General features: G+C 47.2%; 1 protein-coding gene across 1 annotated transcript; it reads right to left on the bottom strand.

The window, feature by feature from the left end:
* Nucleotides 1-6,374: 6,374 nt before the first annotated feature.
* Nucleotides 6,375-8,958, bottom strand: LOC102563659 (olfactory receptor 2G3). The gene is made up of 2 exons (XM_059714087.1): nucleotides 8,953-8,958; nucleotides 6,375-7,322 (listed from the first exon to the last, which is right to left on the bottom strand). Exons 1-2 carry the CDS (start codon nucleotides 8,956-8,958, stop codon nucleotides 6,375-6,377), a joined length of 954 nt encoding a protein of 317 aa, XP_059570070.1.
* Between the last annotated feature and the right edge of the window lie 13,963 nt (nucleotides 8,959-22,921).

Below are 22,921 nucleotides of genomic sequence, written 5' to 3'. Positions count from 1 at the left end.
GCCGGGAGGCACATTAATACCCCCTTCAGGTCCTGCCCATAATTCACAGAAAATTGGGGTTTTATGACCCTGGAAGTCATCTAGTTCAGCCTCAGTTTCTGTCTCCGTCAGGCTCTTCTGGAAACTGCACAGAAATGGGTCCCATTCAGTGCTATAAAACTACTGAATGACTAAAGTGAAGACTACTCCTAAAGTTTTTACAGGATCAAGAGCTCGCATGGGGCAACAGCTTTATGCGGTGCTCCCGAAACATGAGGCCCCTTCTTCAGACAGTTATTGATATGGTTCACTCTTACTCTGCATAAGGTCGTCCCCACGTACATCTGCCGGTTCAGGAAAACGTTTAAAAAAAAAAAAAAAAGTTCTAATTTCAACTCAATATATCTTTTGATCTCGTCTCTACTGGTACATCTCTACCCCCTGTCCTCATAGGTGGTGTGCGCCCAACTATTGCTGATGTATTTACCCTGTTGGAGCTCCTGTGAGGCAAACCGGGATGACAGCACGTCCTTTTAAAGAGCTGAGAAAGCAAACAACCTAGCAACTCCCAAGCTTCCAGACACCCCAGAGAATAAGACTTGTTATTATGGACCAATGGTTTGAAGTAAGCACTACTCGCCTCCATTCCTCTGTGCCCAGATTGCTCCTGGCTGGCTGGCTCCTGAGGTTTCAACTCTAGAGCAGAGCCTGGACTGCAGTGCCTGGTGCCCTGTGCTGAGTCCCAAAATTCCCTTCACTTGTATTTATGGAAATGAGGAGGATCACCACAGCCAGTGGGAAGGGAACATGATGGGGGAGCCCTAAGTACATCTGACCAAGTCGCTACAGCAGGGGTGGGCAATTCTTTTGGGTGGAGGGCTGTTTACCAAGTAGTGGTGAGCTGTGGAGGGCCGCCTGGATAGCCCCACTCCTTAGGAGTTGCCCCCTTGCTTCTCGGTCACTGGGTCCTGCTGGTGGCTCTTCCTGGGTTGTACTGCCCCTGGCACCTGTCACCTTTTGACAGGCTGCGGTGGGCCAGTACAGGGCACTCCTGCACTGAGCTGGCAACCTCACTGCGCCCCAGCCAAAAACCAGGGTCTGAGTGCATCGCTTGTGACACATCTTGTCTGGTCAATTTGCGCTGCCCCCTTCCCCCACTCCTTCCTGGAGCTCGCCCACAAGCCTGGGGTACCACTGCCACCACCCAGACTAAGGTCTTTGTCTGGGTCCTGTGCCACCCAGGATACACAGACCCTGTAGTCCTTGGGGTTGCTTAACCCCAGTAGGATATATCTGGGTGCTTCTTTTAGCCTGAAGCAAAGAAATTTTCTTCCCTTAGTCGGGTGAGTGAAGGGAGCAGGAAGGCCTGCCCAACCCCTCTCAAGCATGTATAACAAAGCTGGCTATAATGGACAGCTTTATTGGGCATAGAGGGTTGGCCTGGGGAGGCATACAAGTCTGAGTCTATCATCTTCTGACAGGCTGTGGTGGGCTAGTACAGGGCACTCCTGCACTGAGCTGGCAACCTCTTTTCTTTAAAAAACTTGTTCCAGTACATAGCCAGAGACTTAGACGGGAGCGCTATTCCAGCTTGTGTACTGACCTGCTGCAAATTGCATCTCTGGATGACTCCATTTCTCCACCTCTGCAAGGGAGCTCGTGGAACTTGCTCATCTTTACTAGGCCTGTGTGAGGTGGCAACTATTCGCTTCAGATTTGGATTTGGCCAATTCAGAGGGACAGTGATTCAGTTAGGTGATTCGAATCGCTGTCCTGATTCAAGTCCGAAGATTTGGCGCTGCTTCGGCCAGAGCCTAAACGGGCAGCAGTCCTCACTGTGCTGGACACAGCTGCCTCCAGCTGGTAAGTCTGCTGTGGTGTGCAGGAGGAAGGGATGGGGTGGGGTGGAGATCAATGCCCCCACAGTAAGGGAGGGATTGGGGCTGGGGCTGGGACAAGCTGCCCAACCAGGGCAGTGGGGTATGGGACATGGGGAGAGGGGCTACCACCACTGCATGTGCACTGGTCCCTCAGGGCATAGGAGTGGGTGTGTTTCCGCAGATTTGCACAGGGTGGGCTGGGCTGGGCTGCACTTGAGGAGGCTAGCCCCAGCTGCCTGCCACTGGGCTGTGCTCTGCAGGGCGGGTGGAGCCAGGACTGAACTCTGGGCAACTAGCCCCAGCAGCATCCAAGAGCACAGCCCTGGCTCTGCCTCAGAGAGCGCAGTGAAGCAAGGGCTATGGGAAGGCTGCAGCCACCCTAAAATTCCCTGTAGCCCCTGCTGCCGGCCCTTCCCTGACCTGGGTGCACATGCCCACCGTCATAGCCTGCTGCTGCTTGCCCAGCTGGGGTGAAGCTGTGGCTTGTATGGGAGGCGTGGGGAATTTGGACAAGTGGTGAGAGGACTTAGGGCTGTGCGAAGCTTCAGAGCATGCTTTGGATCCAGAGAAGATTTGGCTTCTTTAGGCTTTCCAAGCCGCTTCGGAGGTCTGGCAGTAGGGTATAATGGGGAATCAATGAAGTTTCTATAACTTTGTTGTTTTTTGTCTGATTTGGATGAATCTTGCAGGGGTGGTAGCATCTGCTGGGAGCATGAATCATGCCAAGCTTCAAGAAGATAGGTTCAGGTGTTTCAGGGAAACTGCGCCTCAAAATCTTGAAAGCAAAACTCATGTCATATGTATGGGTTACACCACGGAGGGGGTGAAAATTGCTGGGGTGGTAGCCCCTGGTGAGGCCAAAAAGCCTGCCAAGCTTCAATGGATAGGTGCAGGGTTTAGGGGAAACTGCACCTCAAGCTGCGGACAAGCACAGCTTGTGACATGGGTGACACTGCGTGTGTTAAGGCGCAGCAGGGTGAAAGCTGCAGGCATGCTAGCCCCTGCTGTGGCCACAAAGTCTGCCAGCTGTCGAGGGGATCGGTGCTGGGCTTCTGGGTTCTGGGGCCCTGCACCTGTAGCTGCTGACAGGCAAAACTCGTGACATGGGTGCTTCTGCAACTGTGTCCATCTTAGGGGGTAGGGGGTGGTGAAGCTACTGCAGGTCTGGTTGCTAAGCTACTGTGTTACCAATCAATCTTGTTTCACTCAGGAACCAGCTCAATACACAGTAGATAGCTACTAGTAGTGACTAGATAACAAATTAATTAGCAAGGATTAACACCTACAAAACCACAGGCTAAGGAAAGGAAATAATCAATACAGACAATCAACTGCCCCAAGACAGAGACAGTGAGTTGCACAAGCACCCATGTCACGAGTTTTGCCTGTCAGCATCTAGGACAACAAAGTTATAGATATTTCATTGATTTCCACATTATACCCTATGGCCGGATCTCCACGACAGCTCCATCGAAGCAGGAAATTCATTCAGAGCTCTGGATTGGATCACTGGCATCCGAAGCTGCCGGATCGAATAGCTGCCTACTCGCACAGGCCTAGAGGGCATAGCTCCTGCTCCCAGCACCTTCCACCACCTGTCAGCACAGCCTGGTCCAGGCTGCCCTGTGCAGACCCAGGGGTGCACACCCGCTCCCATGCCGTACTGGACTGGTGGCTTGCAATGGCGGGAGCCCCACTCCCTGAGTCCTGTCCCACCGTGCCCAGGCTGGGCATCTTGCCCAAGCCCCAATCCTTCCCTCACTGTAGGGGCATTGATCTGCCCCCCCTCCCCATTCCCCTTCCCCCCCCCCTTTACCCACCCAAATGGACTTAATGTTGGAGCATTTTTTTTTGCATAGATATTACAAACATCTGACTACATATGTGTAAGTCGTTAGCACTTAGACACTTGAACATTCACTGGTAGGTTCTCAAGTCTCCTCTCAGTGGCTAATCAGTTAAGTTGATGAAATCTTTCTGAAGACTCATTATCCTTTCCCTTTACTGATTTAAGAAAAAATCTGTTAAATAGAATGAGTTAAACCCTCAGCAAGTGTTAGTTATCGCAGCTGAGTGCATGGCATTCACTTGTATTTTTCCTGATGCTCTTCAACATGGGCACTGTGAAGTGCTCCATCTGGGGAGGAAAACTCTGCACCAAGCTTATAGGCTCAGTGGTGCTACACTACCTAACACCACATGTGAAAGGGACCTGGGGGTTATAATTGACCATAAAATGAATATGAGCCACCAATGTGATGCTACAGTTAGCAGAGCAAACAATATGCTGGCATGCATCGACCAATGCATCTCGAGCAAAACTAAGGCAGTTATTCTCCTGCTATACTCAGCATTGGTGTCATCACAGCTGGAGTACTGCATCCAGTTCTGGGTGCCACACTTCAAGAAGGATGGGGAGGAGGTTGAGATGAGTGGCTCTTCTGTAAACTCTATAATGACAGGCCTGAAGAGCAAGCCATATGAGAAAAGGCTGACAGATATGGACTGAAAAGAGAAGACTTCGAGGGTACTTGGTGGCAGCTTACAAAAAAATCAGGGGAGAGTAGCAGGGGCTAGGCAAACAACTATTCACCAAAGTGCCCTGGAGAAAACCAGGAGCAACAGTCAAACTACTAGAAGGTTTCAGCCTGGATATCAGGAAAAACTTTTTAATGGTTAGTGTGACCAGATGCTGGAATAGACTCCCAGCAGAGGTGGTGCAGGCACCTACACGGGACATCTTCGAAAGGAGACTGGAAATGCACCTTGCTAGGGTTTGTGGACCCCAGCAGCCTTTCCTGCCCAGAGCAGGGGGGCTGGACCCAGTGATCTCTCGAGGTCCCTTCCAGCCCTAAACTTCTGGGAATCTGTAAAAGAATGAACAAATCCTTCAAAGTGACATAAATGTGAGTGACATGAGTAACATGTCCAGTTCTGGACAACCCACTTCAAGAGGGATGTGGACAACACTGAGAGGGTCCAGAGGAGGGCCACCCGCATGATCTGAGGACAGCAGGGCAGACCCGATAACGAGAGGCTACGGGACCTGAACCTGTTCAGCCTTCACAAGAGAAGGCTGAGGGGGGACCTGGTGACCGTCTAGAAACTCACTACGGGGGACCAGAATGGTTTGGGGGAGACCTTGTTTCCTCTAGCGCCCCCCGGGATAACAAGGAATAACGGCCACACGTTGTTGGAGAGTAGGTTTAGATTAGACATCCGTAAAAAATACTTCACTGTCAGGGCGGCCAGGATCTGGAACCAACTTCCAAGGGAACTGGTGCTGGCTCCTACCCTGGGGGTCTTTAAGAAGTGGCTCGATGCCTACGTGGCTCGGGTCATTTGAGCCCAGTTTTCTTCCTGCCCAGGCAGGAGGTCAGACGTGAAGATCTACAAGGTCCCTTCCGACCCGACTTCTATGATTCTATGAATGCTCACAAACCGACCAGCAGGGAAGCAGAATACAAGTTTCCTTTAATTTCTTTTTCCCCACCACAAAAAGTCCTGACCACTTTTTCCTTCATCCAATCATGTCCCTAATGATGTCTCCTTTGAGGCACCCGCCCTGTTTACCTCCTGGCTACAACACCATTAAAACCCTCGTAGTTTAATTTTGGATCCAAGACCTTTGTCACAGGGTAAGTTTTTCAGTGCCACATCTGAACATGGAAATAGGAAGAAGCATACTATAGGGTAGGTAGTGCAGAAACAGGCTCTCTTACCATTTATGTGTTGTCTTACATTGATCTCAGTAGAATAAATGTTACTTTAAATATTCCTAGAAAAAGCAAAAGCTCAAGGACCTCCAGCCTATGGCAGAGGACAGAGCTAGCAACAACGGTGTTACCATAGTTACTGGCACAGCACACGTACCTTTTACCCCAGATCAGTCTTCATTTAAACAGAAGCGTGGAAGAAGAGAAGCACTGAGACCCTACTGCAAGATGGCTGCCATGCATCTCCCTCTGCCAGTCTTGGAGTGAGGGTGGATAGCTTGGGGACTTGGGCTCGTCTGGGGACAGCAACAGCAGTTGTGGTGGGTGCAGTGGGTGGATTCCCCATCTGTATGTAACCCTTCTCCTGGGATGAGAGGGAACACTTGAGGAGCGGGTTGGGAGGGGAAAACCTGCTGCTGCTGTTCTGGGCTGAGCCCATCTCCCTGCTGGAGCACAGCAGGAACAGCTGTGTAGTTCAGCCCACTTGCAGGGCAGCCAGAGGTAGAGGGACAGTGGCAGCAGTGGGTGGGTAATGGAGGAGGGGGAGGGGGAGTGCCTCTGTGCATGTAGGGGAAGGGACAAGAGGATTCTTGCATGATTCATAAACACCAAGTGCCCGGCTGCTGCTCCCACAGTGTGGTCAGAAAGGGGAATAGGACTGTGCCAGTACACCTCCTTTGTGTATCCCTCTCGCCTATCTCCCCTTTAGCCAGCTTAGAATCCTGTCCCAAATATACATGTGGGCTCTCTCCAGCATGCACATGCCCAAAGCCTGCCAGTTCCACATCATTTTGGGGGCTTATGTCCTCTGCATCCAGCACTGCTTTCTTAAGGCTTTCCTAAGGGCCCTGTGCACATCCTTGTTCCTCAGGGTATAGATCAGGGGGTTCACCATTGGAGTGATGATGCCATAGAAGAGGGAAACTATCTTGCCCTGGTGCTGTGGGTGCTGAGAGGGGGGCTGCATGTAGACGTAGATGGCTGTGCCAAAGAAGAGTGACACTACAACTAAGTGGGAGGTGCAAGTGTTAAAGGCCTTGCGTCTGCCCTCAGCTGAGCGGATCCTCAGTACTGCAGCACCAATGTAGCCGTAGGAGACCAGGATGAGGCCCAGAGGTACTGGCAAGATTACCACAGAGCCGACAAGGAGTCCAGCCTCATTAGTGGAGGTATCGGCACAGGCCAGGCTGAGCAGGGCTGGCACTTCACAGAAGAAGTCATTGATACGATTGTGCCCACATAAGGGTAGCTGAACGGTCAAGCTCATTTGCACAATGGAGGCAGTGATTCCAGTCAGCCAGGATGCAATTGCCATCAGCCAACAAAGGCTGCAGCTCATGATGGCCATGTAGCGCAAGGGGTGGCAGACGGCAGCATAGCGGTCATAGGCCATGGCTGCCAGTAGGACACACTCAGTGGAACCCAGGCCAAGGGAGATGACAAGTTGGGCCACGCAGCCAGTCCACGAGATGATCTTACGGGCACTGCATATATTCACCAGCATCTGTGGCACAATGGTGGTGGTAGAGCAAAGGTCCAGGAGAGCAAGGTTGCTGAGGAAGAAGTACATGGGTGTGTGAAGACTGGTGTCCAGCTGCGAGACCACAATGATGGCCAGGTTCCAGAACAATGTCAGGACATAGGAGATTAGGAAGACCACAAAAAACAGCTTCTCCAGGTATGGGTTGTTAGAAAGGCCCAGTAGGATGAACTCTCCTTGGGAGCTCCCATTGCCTCTTTCATCCTGCTGAAATTAAGGACAAAGGTATAGTGAAATGCAGTGGAGGTGGGGAAGCTTTGTTACTGAAGCTGATGTAGGGGGCTGGAGATATGAGCCTTACTCTGACCAAGCAATTGCATCCTTCTTTCTTCTCGTCCTGAGCCAGAAACTCTCTCCTCTGACATTAAGCACCCAGACCTGGTCATTTGCTGAGTTGGGCTGTGCGTAGCTTCAGGTGGTATTCAATTTGGAGGAGATTCAGCTTGATTCGGAAATTCAGCCACAGAATTGAATCGGGACCAATTTAAAGGTACGAATCAATTCAAAGCTCTCTCAATCTTTGGGAGTGATTCAGAGAGCTTTGATTCAGGCAGTTTCCAGGTCCCCGGTGGCTGCAGTGGGGATCTGCCGCTGACTCTGAGCTGGTAAGTACTAGGGGTGGGGAAGGGGACTATGGGGGGACTCCTGCCAGCCTCCTCTGACCTCTGTCTGCCTCAGCTCAGCACTTTAAAAAAAAGCACCAGTGCTCACCGCGTGCTGCCAGGGTGGGGGGGTGATCCTCACTGCCCCCCAGTGCCCTGTCTGGGCCAGCTCTGGCCCTTTAAGGAAAAAAAAAAAGAGAGAAAATGCCTAAAAGTCACCGCTCCTGCAGTGAGAAGCAGGAGAGCATGGCACAGGGCAGCGGGGATCACCCCCCACCAGCAGGAGCAGTGGGGATTTTTTCATTTTTTTAAGGGCTGGAGCTGGCTTGGGCAGGGCACCCATGGTGGGGCTGGGGGAGTAAGGGGGTGGTCGGGGGCAGTGGGGAATCACCCCCCCCCCCCAGCAGCACCCTGTGAGTTGGGGCTCTTTTTTTTCTTCTTTTGTAACGAGTGCTGGCACCTGGGGCAGGCGGGGCAGCCATTGCGGAACTGGGAGAGCAAGCAGGGGATGGGCCTGGCCTGGCTGATTAGGAGATTTGGCAGCAGCCAAATTTCCTAACTGGATTCGGCCGAATCAAATCAGGACGGTGATTCGAATCACCTAATTGAATCAGTATCCCCCGAATCAGCCGAACCCAATGCCAAAGCGAATACTAGCTGCTTCGCACAGGCCTACTGCTGAGGTATCATAGGTTCTAGTATTGGTGGAAAAAGAGGGGGGGAGAGACCCTAGATGACCCAGTAGTTGTGTTATTTGTGAGACCTCAAATTATCCCTGCTTTGCCTAATTGGATCAGAATGCAATCCCATATCCAAGGTGTGCACATTAACGTTCAGGCTATTGGGTATACAAAGATATTGATTATTGTGTATACAAAGCCTCTTTCTCTTTTGTGGAGCTATTCCATCTTTGTATTAATGCCTAAATATATATTGATGGCAGAACCTGAACCCCCATTGCTCATATGGAGTCCTTTGCTGTCCCTAGGGTGCAGAACAGAGTGGAAAGGATTTTAGGCTTTGCTAGTTGCCATGTGTGGCTAGAAAGCAATTTTTCCTACTCCTGTTGCTGCAGGTGTCATGGTGTGTGCACGTCTTTTCCTTCGCCTTCCTCAGAAGCATTGGGTGTTGGCTACAGCCAAGGCAGGGGACTACGATTGGGGTGTGCCAATTCTTCTGTATCATCTTACACTCAAGAAATCCAAGGATTTAACAACCTTGCACTGGCAGGATACCGACATTGCCCTCATCCCCCTGCTTTACCTGTGGCAGTTTAGGGTGTTTTTGATGTTCATGGAGTATTTCCCTTGTAGTTGTGAGACATAGTTGTTTGTGAAGCTTTAGGAATAAGCTAGACAAGCTCTTGTATGGGAAGGTTTGGATTGGGATGTCCCCGTCTTGAGGAAGGGGTTGGATTAGATGACTTCCAAAGGTCCCATCCAGCTCTTTCTTTCTATGATTCTATCTCTTACACCAGTGGACAAATTACTGAGCTCTGAAGTCAGTATTTCTATGTCTCGGTGCGTATTTAGTTATTTATGCATGGTGGAAGGGTTCAAGAGGCAGGAACTTAAGCAATCCTCCCCAGAACACACCTACATCAGTGTAGCCTCCTGAAGCACCACAAGTAGAAGATGTACTGATCCATCTGTGTTTCTGGCTTTTTAGAGCATGCCTAAAAATAGGTGCCATTAGCAAGATAGCTGCTTAGGTTACCTGGCATCTGGATGCTGTTTTTTGAGTATTTCAATAGCATATGTATAATGAACTTGAGCATCTTAAGGAACAGCAAGGCACCTAAATGCTTTTGAGGATGTGTGGTTGTGGTGGAATAATACACAAAACAAAATTAATCTAGCGTACAAGTCAATGCTAATTGCACAATCTTTGCACGATAGATTTAAACTGATTAAACAAATCTGCCATAAAAGAAATGTCATTCCAAACTTAGGTTTGTTTGGTAATATCCAACTCAAACAACTGTGTGCTTGGGAGAGATGTCAGACCAGTTTTTTTGGGCACAGTGGTTCTTTCTTTGGTGTGTGAAAGAATTGGAGACATCCCAAGCTATTTTCCAGATGAAACAAGGATACAATTATGTAGAAGACCTCAAAGTCAAATTTCCTTTGCTTCTTTTCTAGCTACTTTGAGGACTTTTCTTTCACAGGTTTACTGCTCTCTTCCTTCTACCCAGGAGAGCACACAACACCAGCAGACACTCCCTATGCCTGAAGAAGAGTGTTTTTGTACAAGAGTTTGGAAAGAACAATTTTCCAACTATTTAGTTGGTCTAATAAAAGATAGCACACCTACCTAAAGAACCTTGTCTGCCTATGTCCTTAGACCAACATGATTACAACCAACAATCCTGCTCTCTTCCTCTCTTTTAAGGGAATAGTTTCATTTAAATAGTGCAGTTAATTTTTTTTTAAATCTGGTATTGAAAGTAGGTTTATGTCAGACAAAACACTTATGACTTCTTTTATATAATTATGTTGTCTATTTCAGCAGCTCTTTAGTTGTTTTTTAGCTTCTTCTGATAATTTATTTTTGCGTCACACATCTATAACCCTCTTAGCATTCTTAAAGAAAGCATTTTTATGTAGTTAATGGGCTATAGCCCACTGCCAGAGGGCTAGAAGAGTGGCACCTTAGGGTGCTTGTACACGTACATGAGTTTTGGGGTTTTTAAATGAGCTTGCATCATCGCAAACTACGTTATATCCCAGTGTAGTTCAGTTTGCAATGTTGCAACTTAGAACATTACAGCCATTAGTCAGCTAGGCCCCCAGCCATGGGGAAGGCAGGCAGATTCTGCAGAAAAAAAGGGTTGGGCCTCTCACCGCTTCTACCTTCAGCAGGCTCTTGCACCTGGCAGAGTGCCTTGGGCCACCTGGGCTGGCTTGCCCTTGGGGCAGTGTGGGAAGGTGGCAGGAAGGTGGCTGGGTGTGCTGGTGCTCAGAGAAGGCAGCACAGATGGTGTATGGGCAGGCTGCTAGTTGGCTGGGTGCTGCCCCAGCTCAGGCACACCTGATCCAACACTTCCCCAAGCCTGCCAAGGCTTGCAGTGCCCTGTGCACTGTTCCTACTGCCTTCTCTGCCTGCCAAGACACCCAATCACCCTCCTACACTGCCCCAGGGGCACGCCAGCCAATTTCTGGGCAGCCCTAGGCGTTCTACTGGCCACAGCAGCATGTTGAAGGGAGAAGAGGTGAGGGGTCTGATCTTTTTTTCTGTGCAGCTGCGGGAGGGGGGAGCGGTGAGCTTACAGACTAATGGCACAGATTAATGGCTCCCCTAGCTGTGGTAGAGGTGGGCAAGCTCTGCCGGGGAGGGAGGGAAAGAATGGGGCCCCTCACTGCTTCTGCCTTCAGCAGGCGCCTGCAGCCACTAGGACAGTAATATATATGCAGTTTACAGAAAAATAAAAACCCAGCATTGCAATTAAAAATTCACTATTTCAATGTAGGGGTTATAGGATGCAACCTGAAACCCTGTTAAGTGCCCCTAGAAACTAATTGGTTCAGAGAAGCATGAGTCTTCATAAGTAATGACCTCTTTCATCAATTTTATAGAGATGGTCCAACTACTGAGCTGGTCTGCTAAAACACACTCCAAACCTATTTCTGAGTTCAAGCAGATGCTCAGTTGTGATCTCAAGATGGGTATCTGCATATTGTATCCTCTAGTACAGGGGTTGTCAACTGGGGGTATATGTACCCCCAGGGGCACTTGGAATAGTCCTAGGTAGTACGCATGCGCTGGCAGGGACGAAGCACCGCCACCTCCCAGGAGCAGGACCAGGGCAAGGTGAGGGCAGTGGTGCCTCTCTGCAGGGTGGGGAAGCTTGCATGCGGTGATAGCCACCGCTACCCAACATCCTGGTGAGCTTCCCCACCCCACAGAGGGGCACTGCTGCCCTCACTCCAGCTCGGTGAGCTTCCCTGCCCCACCCCGGTTTTGCTTCTGGGAGGTGGTGGCGCTCCATGCTCACCCACCCATGTGCTGTCCCCCCCCCCCCAATTCCTGTTGTACGTCTGGCTCCTGTGGGTATATTTAAAAAGGTTGAAAACCCCTGCTCCTAGTGCCTTAATATAACTGCATATGATATCTTGTTTTATATATTCCTGCAGCCAAGAATTTCTCTGGGCTTTTTCAGTTAATGCCTGAATGACACTTTACCTTTGGATTTTGTGTTAGTTAATTCATTGGATGGAGATAAGTAGTGCCCCCAAAAACTTCAGCAGAAACATATTTACTTCAATGCCAATTGCAGCCTTAACTCTGAGTCTTGAAGGTGATTAAATCGTTTGTATATCTCTTTGAGATTTTTTTGAATAAGTTGCATCTAACATTTCATTAGCAATTTTTGTAGTACTCGTACAATATCCTTAAGGAAGCCTTTAGCATACAATAGCCTAAAAGTTCCATCCCCACCTAGGAGATGACTTGTACACTATATCTTTTCTCCTGCCCTCAGTAATACCATGAAGCAATGAACTCCATAGGTTAAAATATTTGGATACATTTCAATTACATCTGTTGACTTCTAGTTTCTTGGCATCATCTCTGAATTGTCAATCATTACTAGTTCCTTATTAATCGTGACTGTGGAGGCATCGGGAGTTGCATAGTTCAACTCTCAATAGTATCTAAAGTGTCCTGCTTGACTTCAGACCAGCACAGTCAACTGCCTGGATGAATTTTACAGTATTCATGAGCCAGCCCTAATGTATAGAACCAAAATCCAAACCAAATAATTTTTTAGCTATCAGACTTTTTTTGCAGCTGTTTTGGTTTTTTTTATGCCAGGCATCAACTGAGATTTTTTTGGCGGGGGAGGGAGGGATCTGATTTTGTCAATTGTATGTGGGGTCTATCCTATAATCCCCAACTTTGCACATTACAAAGATGGTCAGTTGAAGTGGTGTGTTTTTTCTTTAGGAGTTTGCATCCTGGGAAACCTCCCATCCTGCCCAAATTGCACCAACTGACCCTCATTCTCACAGTGTAAAGCAAAGTGCACGCAGCAGGCTTGTTGGCGGAGGCTTGCACTGTCTCCACACATCTGGCTGTCCCTGTCTGCAGGCTTGCAGGGACTACAGCCCAGCTGTATGCAGTGAAGCCTGATGACAGGTCTGTCCAGAGAACTGGGCCAGCTGATGGGACTAATTGACTGGGCACAAGAAGCTAAGGGCCAGCAGAGGAGACAAGCCAGAAAGTGGAGACAGATAGAAGGGAGTCAAAGGCAAAGAGTTGCTTGCCCAGTAACTGCAAAACTGGACCAGGTGTCTGGGGAAACACCCAGGGACTGCAAGGCTGGAAGCAGGAGCACCACATTAAGGAACTCACACCAGAGCGTGCTAGGAAAAGGATGGCAGTGCTAAGAGAGCAGCAGGGAGCTGGAGTCACCTTCTCAAGGGAGGTCTGAGAAGAGACCGCAGGACTGGGAGGTATGCTTTATGGAGGTGCGGTGTGTTATTGAGCACTGACCGATATTAGAGGGCTCCTGTGAGGCAAGTGTGCCTGGAAAATAAAGGGCCGTGCCATGTTTAAAGTCTGTGAAAGACTTGGTAAAAGATTGTTTGAGCTGAACAAGTCCCTGAACCTGCTTTTTATTTGAGGGGTGATAGTGTGACCACTATTTATTTGTGGGGTGTTGGTTGTAGCCGTGTTGGTTTAAGGACCTAGGCAGTCAGAGTGTTTGTACCAAAAAGCTTGCAAAAAAGAATTTCCCCCACTATTTTAGCTGGTTTAATAAAAGAGATTTACCCAAAGGACCTTGCCTGCTTATGTATGTGTCCATTTGAGCTGACTTCTACAAATTAACTGTTACTGTTTACATCTATCATCAGATGGCTGGAAGATGTGAACAGAGAAGTTAAGGACACAGAGAGATGTAACGATTGTATTAGTATCATTTGATAGGAGTTAAGATGTAACTGCTATCTGCAGATGTCTGTAGCAGTGCAAGAGAAGCAAAAACACTTCATCCTAAACTCTTTCATTCAACACTGAAGCTAGTGATGTAGCTAACTAATCCCTACTGGTTTAGGCAGTTTAAATCATAACAGCTGATCTATGCTCCCCAATGGCAGCTCCTGCTCCTGGGTTAAAGTACATTTGTCCATAATCTAAAAGAACTTTTAGGAACATTTAGTTTCCTTAAATGATGAAGAGATCTCCATGATGAGGACAAGTTAAGCAGTGAGTGCTGGAAGAAAACACACCTAGTGACATAACTTCTAATTAGGGGCATGTCCTTCAAACCACTGGAGATGGTGGTTCCAAGGGAGTCTAAATTAATTTGGTACCTCATTACCGCTGATTTTTATTCAGGCTTTGGGACCATATTTTCAAAGATACTTGTGCAGCAGTTGATGTCTAGACAGACAGATAAAGAGAGAACTCTGAAAATACTGGTAGGCACTTACCTGCATGCTGAGAGGCACATAAATACCCTCTTCAAGTCCAGCCTATAATTCATAGAAAATTAGGGTTGCAAGGGACCCCCAGAAGTCATCTAGTCCAACCCCAATTCCTGTCTCCCTCAGTCTCTTCCGACAACTGCACTGAAATGGATCCCATTCACTGCCATAAGGCTACTGATGGACTTAAATGAAAATTTCTCATAGTTTTTTGCAGGATGAAGAGTTCACATATTGCAACAGGTTTATGCAGTGCTCCCCAAAAACAAGGCCCCTTCTTGAGACTGTTACTAATGTGACTCACTCTTACTCTACATAAGGTTAAAAGAAGTTCTAATTACAACCCAATGAATCGATCAATCTCTTATCTACTGGTACGTCTCTGCCCCCCATCCTCATAGTAGGTGTGCAGCCAACTATCTCTGATGAATTTATCCTCTTGGAGCTCCTGTGAGGCAAGGGCATGCTGTCATCCACATTTTAAAGAGCTGAGAAGGCAAACAACCTAGCAAGCTCCCACGCTTCCAGACACCCCAGAGGATAAGACTTGTTATTATGGACCAATGGTTTCAAGGAAGCACTAATTGCCTCCATTCCTCTGTGCCCAGATTGCTCCCGGCTGGCTGGCTCCTGATGATCCAACTCCAGAGTAGAGCATGGACTGCGGTGCCTGGTGCCCTGTGCTGAGTCTCTGGGGGTCCCTGGGAAAAGGTACCCCTGAATGGCTGTGCTCTAAGCATCTTTGAGGGCGGGTGCCAGTCCCTGAGGTTCATGTAAGGGCCATGTCCAATGGCCCCACCTGCTGACCCCCGACCTTTTGATCTCTGACCCCCATAATCTCTCCTGAGGCCTGTCCTATCTCACCTTGGTTTAGACAGAGTTGCCAGGAATGCAATAGTTATTCTTCAATTTTGACCCAGGTCCCATTCAGTCACTGGCCAGTTACATTCAACAATATAAATTAAATAAGAAGCAGACTTATTTGCATATCAGAAAGCAGAGCATATGCAAATAACTGTGTAAATAAGTATTCTTATTTACTTTATATTGTTCTCTGTAACTCCCAGTGAGTCAGCAAGAGCTTGATCACACAGCTCCATCGCAGCAGCAGCACCAGGAGGGGAAGGAGGAAAAGGGGTCCCTCTTCCTGCTGGAACCCAGCTTCCTTTGGGGTGGGGGGAGCAATTTTCTTTTTGCTCAGATCCCCAAAAAGCCTAACTCTGCCTCTGCCCATTTGCATCTCCCTTTTGCATCTCCCTCCAAGAGATGCTCTCTGTGTCCCTGGGTCTGTCTGTCTGTCTCCCCACCTGCCCCATCTCTCCCTGTCTCTCTCCTTTTCTCTCCATTACCCTTCAAAGAGGCATGAACTTTCTCAGCCTCTTGTGGGCTAAGATCAAGTGGAGGCATCTGATTCCCAAGACTTTTGGGCTTGGGCCTGCACGTAGGATGCCTGCCAATGGATCTGGCAGTATCTAAAGTCCCAGGCCGAGAGTCTGGGATGGAGGATGCTTGCTGGCTGTATCACCATACGTGGTGTTTAGAATGATTGAGTTCTGCCTGCTCAGTTGATGTGGTTTTTGGAGCGACTGGGTTCTGCTCAATTGATATGATTTGGAACTGATTTGGCTAACTTGACCTGGAATGTGACATATTAATAATAAAAAAGAGCATTCATAAGTAACAACATCTTTCACCAATTTTCTACAAAGATCCAACTCTAAAGTTGGTCTAATAAATTCTAGAAACTATACTTATCAGACATTCTTCAGTTCATCATAACTAGGACATTGCTCCAAACCTATTTCTGAGTTCAATCAGACGCTGGATTATGACCTCAGGGTGAATATTTGTATATCATATCCTCTAGTACCTTAATATAACTGCATATATCTTGTTATATATATTTTTAGTCAAGAAGTTCAGTTGACTTTGAATTAATGCCTGAATGACACTTAAAGTACACTAACACAAAAACCAAAGGTAATCCGTTGGATGAAGTAACCAGTGCCCCCAAAGGCTTCAGCAGAAACATGCTTACCTCAATACCAACTGCAGCCTGAACTCTGAGTCTTGAAGGCGATTAAATCACTTGTATATCTCTTTGAGGTGTGTGGGTTTTGTTGTTGTTGTTTTGTTTTTTTTTTAATAGCTCATATCTAACATTTTATTAGCAATTTTTGTAGTACTTGGCATGTCCTTAAGGAAGCTCCTAGCATACAATGGACCAAAAGTTCCATCTCCACCTAGGAGATGACTTGTAAAATATATCTTTTCTCCTGCCCTCAGTAATACCATGAAGCAATGAACTTCATAGGTTAAAATATTTGGATACATTTCAATTGCATCTGTTGACTTTTAGTTTCTTGGCATCATCTCTGAATTGTCAATCATTACTAGTTCCTTATTAATCGTGACTGTGGAGGCATCTAGAGTTTCATAGTTTAACTCTCAATTGTGTGTAAGGTGTACTTTTGCACTGCCTTCTGCTTAACTTCAGACTTACATAGCCAACCGCCTTGCTGAATTTCACAGCATTTTCTTTCATCTGCCAGCCTATATATACAGAGTCAAAATCCAAACCAAATACATTTTTAGCTGTCAGATTTTTGCAGGTGGTTTTTGATGCCAGACACTAGCAGAGCTCAGGGAGAATCTAATTTTGTCAATTGTATGCGGGGTCTATCCTGTAATCCCTAATGCAACACATTACAAAGACGGGCAGTTGAAATGGTGATTTTTTTTTCTGTAGGAGTTTGCATCCTGGGAAACGCCCTCCCCTGCCAAAATTGCACCAACTGACCCTTGCCTGGAAAATAAAGGACTGAGCTGTGTTTAGGGATGAGACTTAGTAAAAGGCTGTTTGAGCTAAGCAAGTCCCTGAACCTGCAATAGTGCACTATTTATTTGTGTCCATTTTATCTGACTTCTAAAAATTGACTGTTGCTGTTCATCTGTCATCAGATGGCTGGAAGGTTTGAATGAACAAATTAAGGGCACAGACCCAATACACTCAATCACATATTGATATGAATTATTATATCAATATCAAATTATACCAATACACTAGTTAAGATGGAACTTATTGCTACAGAAGTCTGCAGATATACAAATGAAGCAAAAATATTTTATTCTCAGCTTAAACATTGAAAGGAAAAGAAAAGTAGTGTTGTAGCTAACCCTTATTCCTACTGGTTCAGGCAGATGTAATGGTTAAATCATAACAGCTGATATGTGCTCCCCAGTGGCAACTCCTGCTCCTGTTTAAAGCAGTTTAAAAAATACATTTGTCCATATTCTAAAGGTATCCAGGTTGTAGTGATATTGGTCTAGAGGAAAAGAGGCAGTCTAGAGGAAAAGGCAGTCAGGACGCGTAGTAGAGATGATATTTTGTGTTAGATTTTTGCAAAAAAATGTCTTTAATTGCAAAATTCTTTAATCCATATTCTAAAAGAACATTTAAGAATATTTAACTTTCCTCCATGATGATGAAGAGATCTCCATAACAAACTAAGCAGAGAGTGCTGGAAGGAAACATACCTAATGACATGACCTTTATAACTTAGGGAGGTGTCCTTCAAACCACTGGAGATGGAGGTTCCAAGGGAATTGAAACTAACTTAGTATTTCGTTACCCCTGATTTTTATTGAGGCATGAGACCATATTTTCAAAGGTACTTATGAAGCAGTTGATAGCTAGACAGGCAGACAAGAGAGGGAGCTTTGAAAATACTGGTAGGCACTTAATTGCCTGCATGCTGAGACACATAAATAAATACCCACTTCATGCCCAGCCTATAATTCATAGAAAATTTGAGTTGGAAGGGATGTCCGGAGGTCATTTAGTTTAACCCCAGGTCCTGTCTCCCTCTGTCTCTCTTGGAAACTGCACTGAAATAAGTACCATTTACTGCTATACAGCTACTGATTGGCTTAAGTGAAGATGACTCAAAGATTTAGCAGGATCAAGAGCTCACATATTGCAACAGACTTATGCAGTGCTTCCCAAATACAAGGCCCTTTCTTTAGACAGTTAGTGATGTGCTTCACTCTTATTCTGCATAAGCATATCCCCATGTATGTCTGTAGGACCAGGAAACTAGTTAAAGGTATAATTTCAACTCTATCTATCTGTACATCTCTACCCCCTATCCTCACAGTAAGTGTGCGTCCAACTATTGCTGATGTATTTATCCTGTTGGAACTCCTGTGAGGCAAGGACATGCTGTCATCCCCATTTTAAAGAGCTGAGAAAGCAAACAACCTAGCAAGCTCCCACGCTTCCAGACACCCCAGAGGATAACACTTATTATTATGGACCAATGGTTTGAAGTAAGCACTACTCACCTCCATTCCTCTCTGCCCAGATTGCTCCCGGCTGGCTGGCTTCTGATGATCCAACTCCAGAGCAGAGCCTAGACTACGGTGTCTGCTGCCCTGTGCTGAGTCTCTGGGGGTCCCTGAGAAGAGGCACCCCTGCATGGTTGGGATCAATTTCTAAGCATTTTTGCAGAGGTCAGGGAGATTGTCTAATCCTGAGCACTTGCTTTATGGCAGCACTATCTGTGCCTGACTAGGATGTTGCTTCTCCTGTGTTGGGTGCCAGGAAAATATCACTGGGCTGCCCAGCTGGTTAGACAGATGCTTACAGCCAGCATCCTGGAGTCACAGGAGCCCTCCATCCCAGCAGCCAGTCCTGCTTTGAGTGGGAGGGAGGGAGAGGGAGAGGTTGAGGGAGAGCCCTGGGGAGAGGCACAGGGTGGAGGAACCATTATGCACTTATGGTGTGTGAGTGGCAAGAGGAGGAGAGATGAAGAAAAGGATGTATGGTTGCATGGATAACTAGCAACCTTTATAGCTGGCAGCCCCTGCCTCTGTTCCTGATTCCCTTCTTGCCCTTGCGTGCTGCTGATGGGGCCAGGTTTGCCTTGTACCTGGGCAGGTTTAACTCAAAGCCAGCTGAGAAGAGTCTACATGTGTGTGACTGCAAGAGGCAGCTCATCCAGCTCAGCATCCCTATCCACAACTCCAAATGGCTGTGTAAGTGAAACAAGTCTTCATGGCTGCTGGAGCAGGAGGAATGGTTTTGTTTTAGTGGTTTCTCTCCAGGGGTCTGAAGAAAAAATCATAGAAAATTAGGATTGGAAGGGACTTCCGGATGTCATCTTGTCCAACCCCCTGTTCAAAGCAGGATCATCCCAGCCAAAGTTTTGTCTGTGGCTCTGCAATCGGATCAGCCAACTCTCTCAGCACCCTTAAGTGCATCCCATCTGACCCCATGGACTTGTACATGCCCTGCTCTTCTAAATAGGCCCTTGCCTGTTCTTTTAGCACTGAGGGCTGCTCACCTCCTCCCCAAACAGGGAGGTCCGGGTGAGGGAGATCCCCTGCCCTCCATCAGTGCTAACCTTGTGAAGGAACACCTTCAAGTCAGCTGACCCTGACAGTCTACACCTCAGGGTACTCAAGGAGCTGGTGAGCATCATAGCGCAGCCCCTGGCACGGATCTTTGAGAACTCCTGGCATTCTGGTGAAGTGCCTGAAGACTGGAAGAAGGCCAATGTGGTGCCTATCTTCAAGAAAGGGAGGAAAGTGGATGCAGCAAACTATAGGCCCATCAGCCTGACTTCTTTCCCGGGGAAGATCTTAGAAAAGTTTATCAAAGAGGCCATCATTAATGGACTGGCTGATGCCAACATCCTGAGGGATAGCCAGCATGGGTTTGTTGCAGGTAGGTCTTGCTTGACCAATCTCATTTCCTTCTACGACCAGGTGACCTATCACCTGGACAAGGGAGAAGAGATTGATGTCATATATCTTGACTTCAAAAAAGCCTTCATCTGGTATCCCATGATCACCTCTTGGTGAAACTGGCCAATTGTGGCCTTGGGTCCACCATGATCTGCTGGCTGGGAAATTGGCTCCGTGGTCAGACCCAGAGGGTGGTAATTCATGGAAGTCAATCGTTGTGGTGCCCTGTGACCAGTGGGGTCCTCCAAGACTCTGTCCTTGGACCCATATTGTTCAACATCTTTATTAACTATGTGGACACTGGAGTCAGAAGCCGACTGGCCAAGTTTGCCGATAACACCAAACTTTGGGGCAAAGCATCCACACCAAAAGACAGGAGGGTGATCCAGGCTGACCTGGACAGGCTCAGCAAATGGGCAGATGAGAACCTGATGGTGTTTAACACTGAAAAATGCAAGGTTCTCCACCTTGGGAGGAAAAACCCGCAGCACCCTTAAAGACTTGGCAGTGCTACACTGGCTAGTACTACGGAAGAAAGAGACTTGGGGGTCATCAGTGACCACAAGATGAACATGAGCCTGCAATGACTTGCTGCGGCTAGTAAAGCAACCAAAACGCTGGCTTGCATCCATAGATACTTTTCAAGCAAATCCCAGGACGTCATTCTCCCCTTATACTTGGCCTTGGTGAGGCCGCAGCTGGAGTAGTGTGTCTAGTTTTGGGCTCCACAATTCAAAAAGGATGTGGAGAAGCTTGAGAGAGTCCAGAGAAGAGCCACGTGCATGATCAGAGGTCAGGAAAACAGACTTTACGACGACAGGCTGAGAGCTATGGGGCTCTTTAGCCTGGAAAAGCGCAGGCTCAGGGGTGATCTGATGGCCACCTGTAAGTTTATCAGGGGTGACCACCAGTATCTGGGGGAATGTTTGTTCACCAGAGTGCCCCAAGGGATGATGAGGTTTGAACTGTTACAAACTACTGCAGGACCATTTCAGGCTGGACATAAAGAAGAATTTCTTTACTGTCCGAGCCCCCAAGGTCTGGAACAGCCTGCCATCGGAGGTGGTTCAAGCACCTACATTGAACACCTTCAAGAGTAAATTGGATGCTTTTCTTGTTGGGATCATATGACCCCAGCTGACTTCCTGCCCTTTGGGCAGGGGGCTGGCCTCAATGATCTTCCGAGGTCCCTTCCAGCCCTAATGTCTATGAAATCTATGAAACTGCTTCCAAGCGCAGTAGTCTGGGAGCTGACCGTGCCTTTGAAGACTGAGGTGAACCATGCATTGAGCACCTCAGACTTTTCTGCATCCTCTGTCACAAGGTTGTCTCTCTCATTCAGTAAGGGACCCACACTTGCCCTCACCTTACTCTTGCTACTGATACACTCATAGAAACCCTTCTTGCTACCCTTCATATCCCTTGCTAGCTGCAACTCCAATGGTGCTTTGGCCTTCCTGACTTGATCCCTGCATGCCTGAGCAGTGGTCTTATACTCCTCCCTAGTCATTTGTCCAAGTTTCCGCTACTTACAAGTTTCCTTTCTGTGACTTATTTTGTAGCTAAGCCAAGCTGTTTTTCTGCCATACTTGCTGGTCTTCCTGCACACTGGGATGGTTTGTTCCTGCCCTTTCCGTAAAGTTTTTCTCAGTACAGCCTCTTTTAAAGTACGGGCAGCTTTCCTGGACTCCTCTCCCCCTCAGAAAGGGAACTCATGGGCAGGATCCCCTGGGAAGCCAGAGTGAGTCGAAGTCTGCTTTTCTGAAGTCCCAGGTCCTAACTCTGCTTTCCATCCTTCCTTTCCTCAGGATCTTGAACTCAGTCACGTATGGCATGGCAGGAAACATGATTGTATGGATCAGGTCCCATGAGGCCTTTACCTGCATGTCTAGAAGTGCCCTGTCAATCTCTAACATAATTAGATTTTCTAATTCTATTGCTTCTTTTTAAAATTCATTGGTAGATATTTCTGAGGAGTTCTCTTTCACAGATTTACTGGTCTATCTTACTGTTCTTTAAGGGCGCACTTTTATTTACATAATGGAGTTAAACTAAAATCACACGTCTATCGACATTATGCTTTCTGCTTCTAGCCCAGACATGTGGAGCACTGTGCTGTGCCCAAGGGCTTGTCTGTACCTGGGAGACACGCAGCAGTTGGTGTAACAGAAGATATTTCCAAATGTATTTTAACTCTGACATATTTGCTGGACCATATTTGCTACAACACTACTCCAACCCTACTTCTGAATTCAGGCACCTAGACTGGCTCATGACCTCAGGATGGAGATTTGTATTCCATAACCATTTGAATCCTTGGTAGTATAGCTATACGATATGTTAACTCGAACATATTTTCAGTCAATAGGCTTCAATAGCACAGAGTTCATACCTGAATGATACTTCAACCATGCAAACGTGACAACCAAAGATAACTTACTGGGTCAGTTAACTTTAGCAGTCCATGCCCATCTCAACCTTCATCAGGAACGTACTTACCTCAAAATGTGAAGTGCAACCATAACTCTCTTCATTTTGAAGATAGTGAAATAATTTGTATATCCATCTGAGCATTTTTGTTTAACTTTTAACTAATTATCATGCATCTCTGGTAATTTGTTGAAGGAGTCCTAGAAACAGTGTGTGGTTTTAAGCAAGCTTCTTGTATACAGTGTAACTCCTTCATTCCCTTCCTCTTTTTTTAATAAAATTTTCTCTTGTCCCCAGAAATATCATGTTAAAATATTCTCAAATATATATTTTAATGTTTTGCCTTTCATATCACTGCAGTCATTGCTGAGTTGTTTGATCATTAACGATTCCTTATTTTGATAGCATACAGAAATTACTTTAGCACTATTTCTTGAATTTCACTGTGTGTGTCCACCATCTATACCAGGGCGGGCAAAATACAGCCTGCAGGCTGGATCTAGCCTGCCAGGCCATTCCATCCAGCCTGTGGGGCCCCTAAAATTTTAGAAAATTTTTAGTATTTATCTGCTTCTGGCTGCCACTGAGCAGGCGTGCA

Source organism: Alligator mississippiensis, chromosome 11 (assembly GCF_030867095.1).
Source record: "Alligator mississippiensis isolate rAllMis1 chromosome 11, rAllMis1, whole genome shotgun sequence".
NCBI lineage: Eukaryota > Metazoa > Chordata > Crocodylia > Alligatoridae > Alligator > Alligator mississippiensis.
This window is presented reverse-complemented; position numbering and strand designations above follow the sequence as displayed.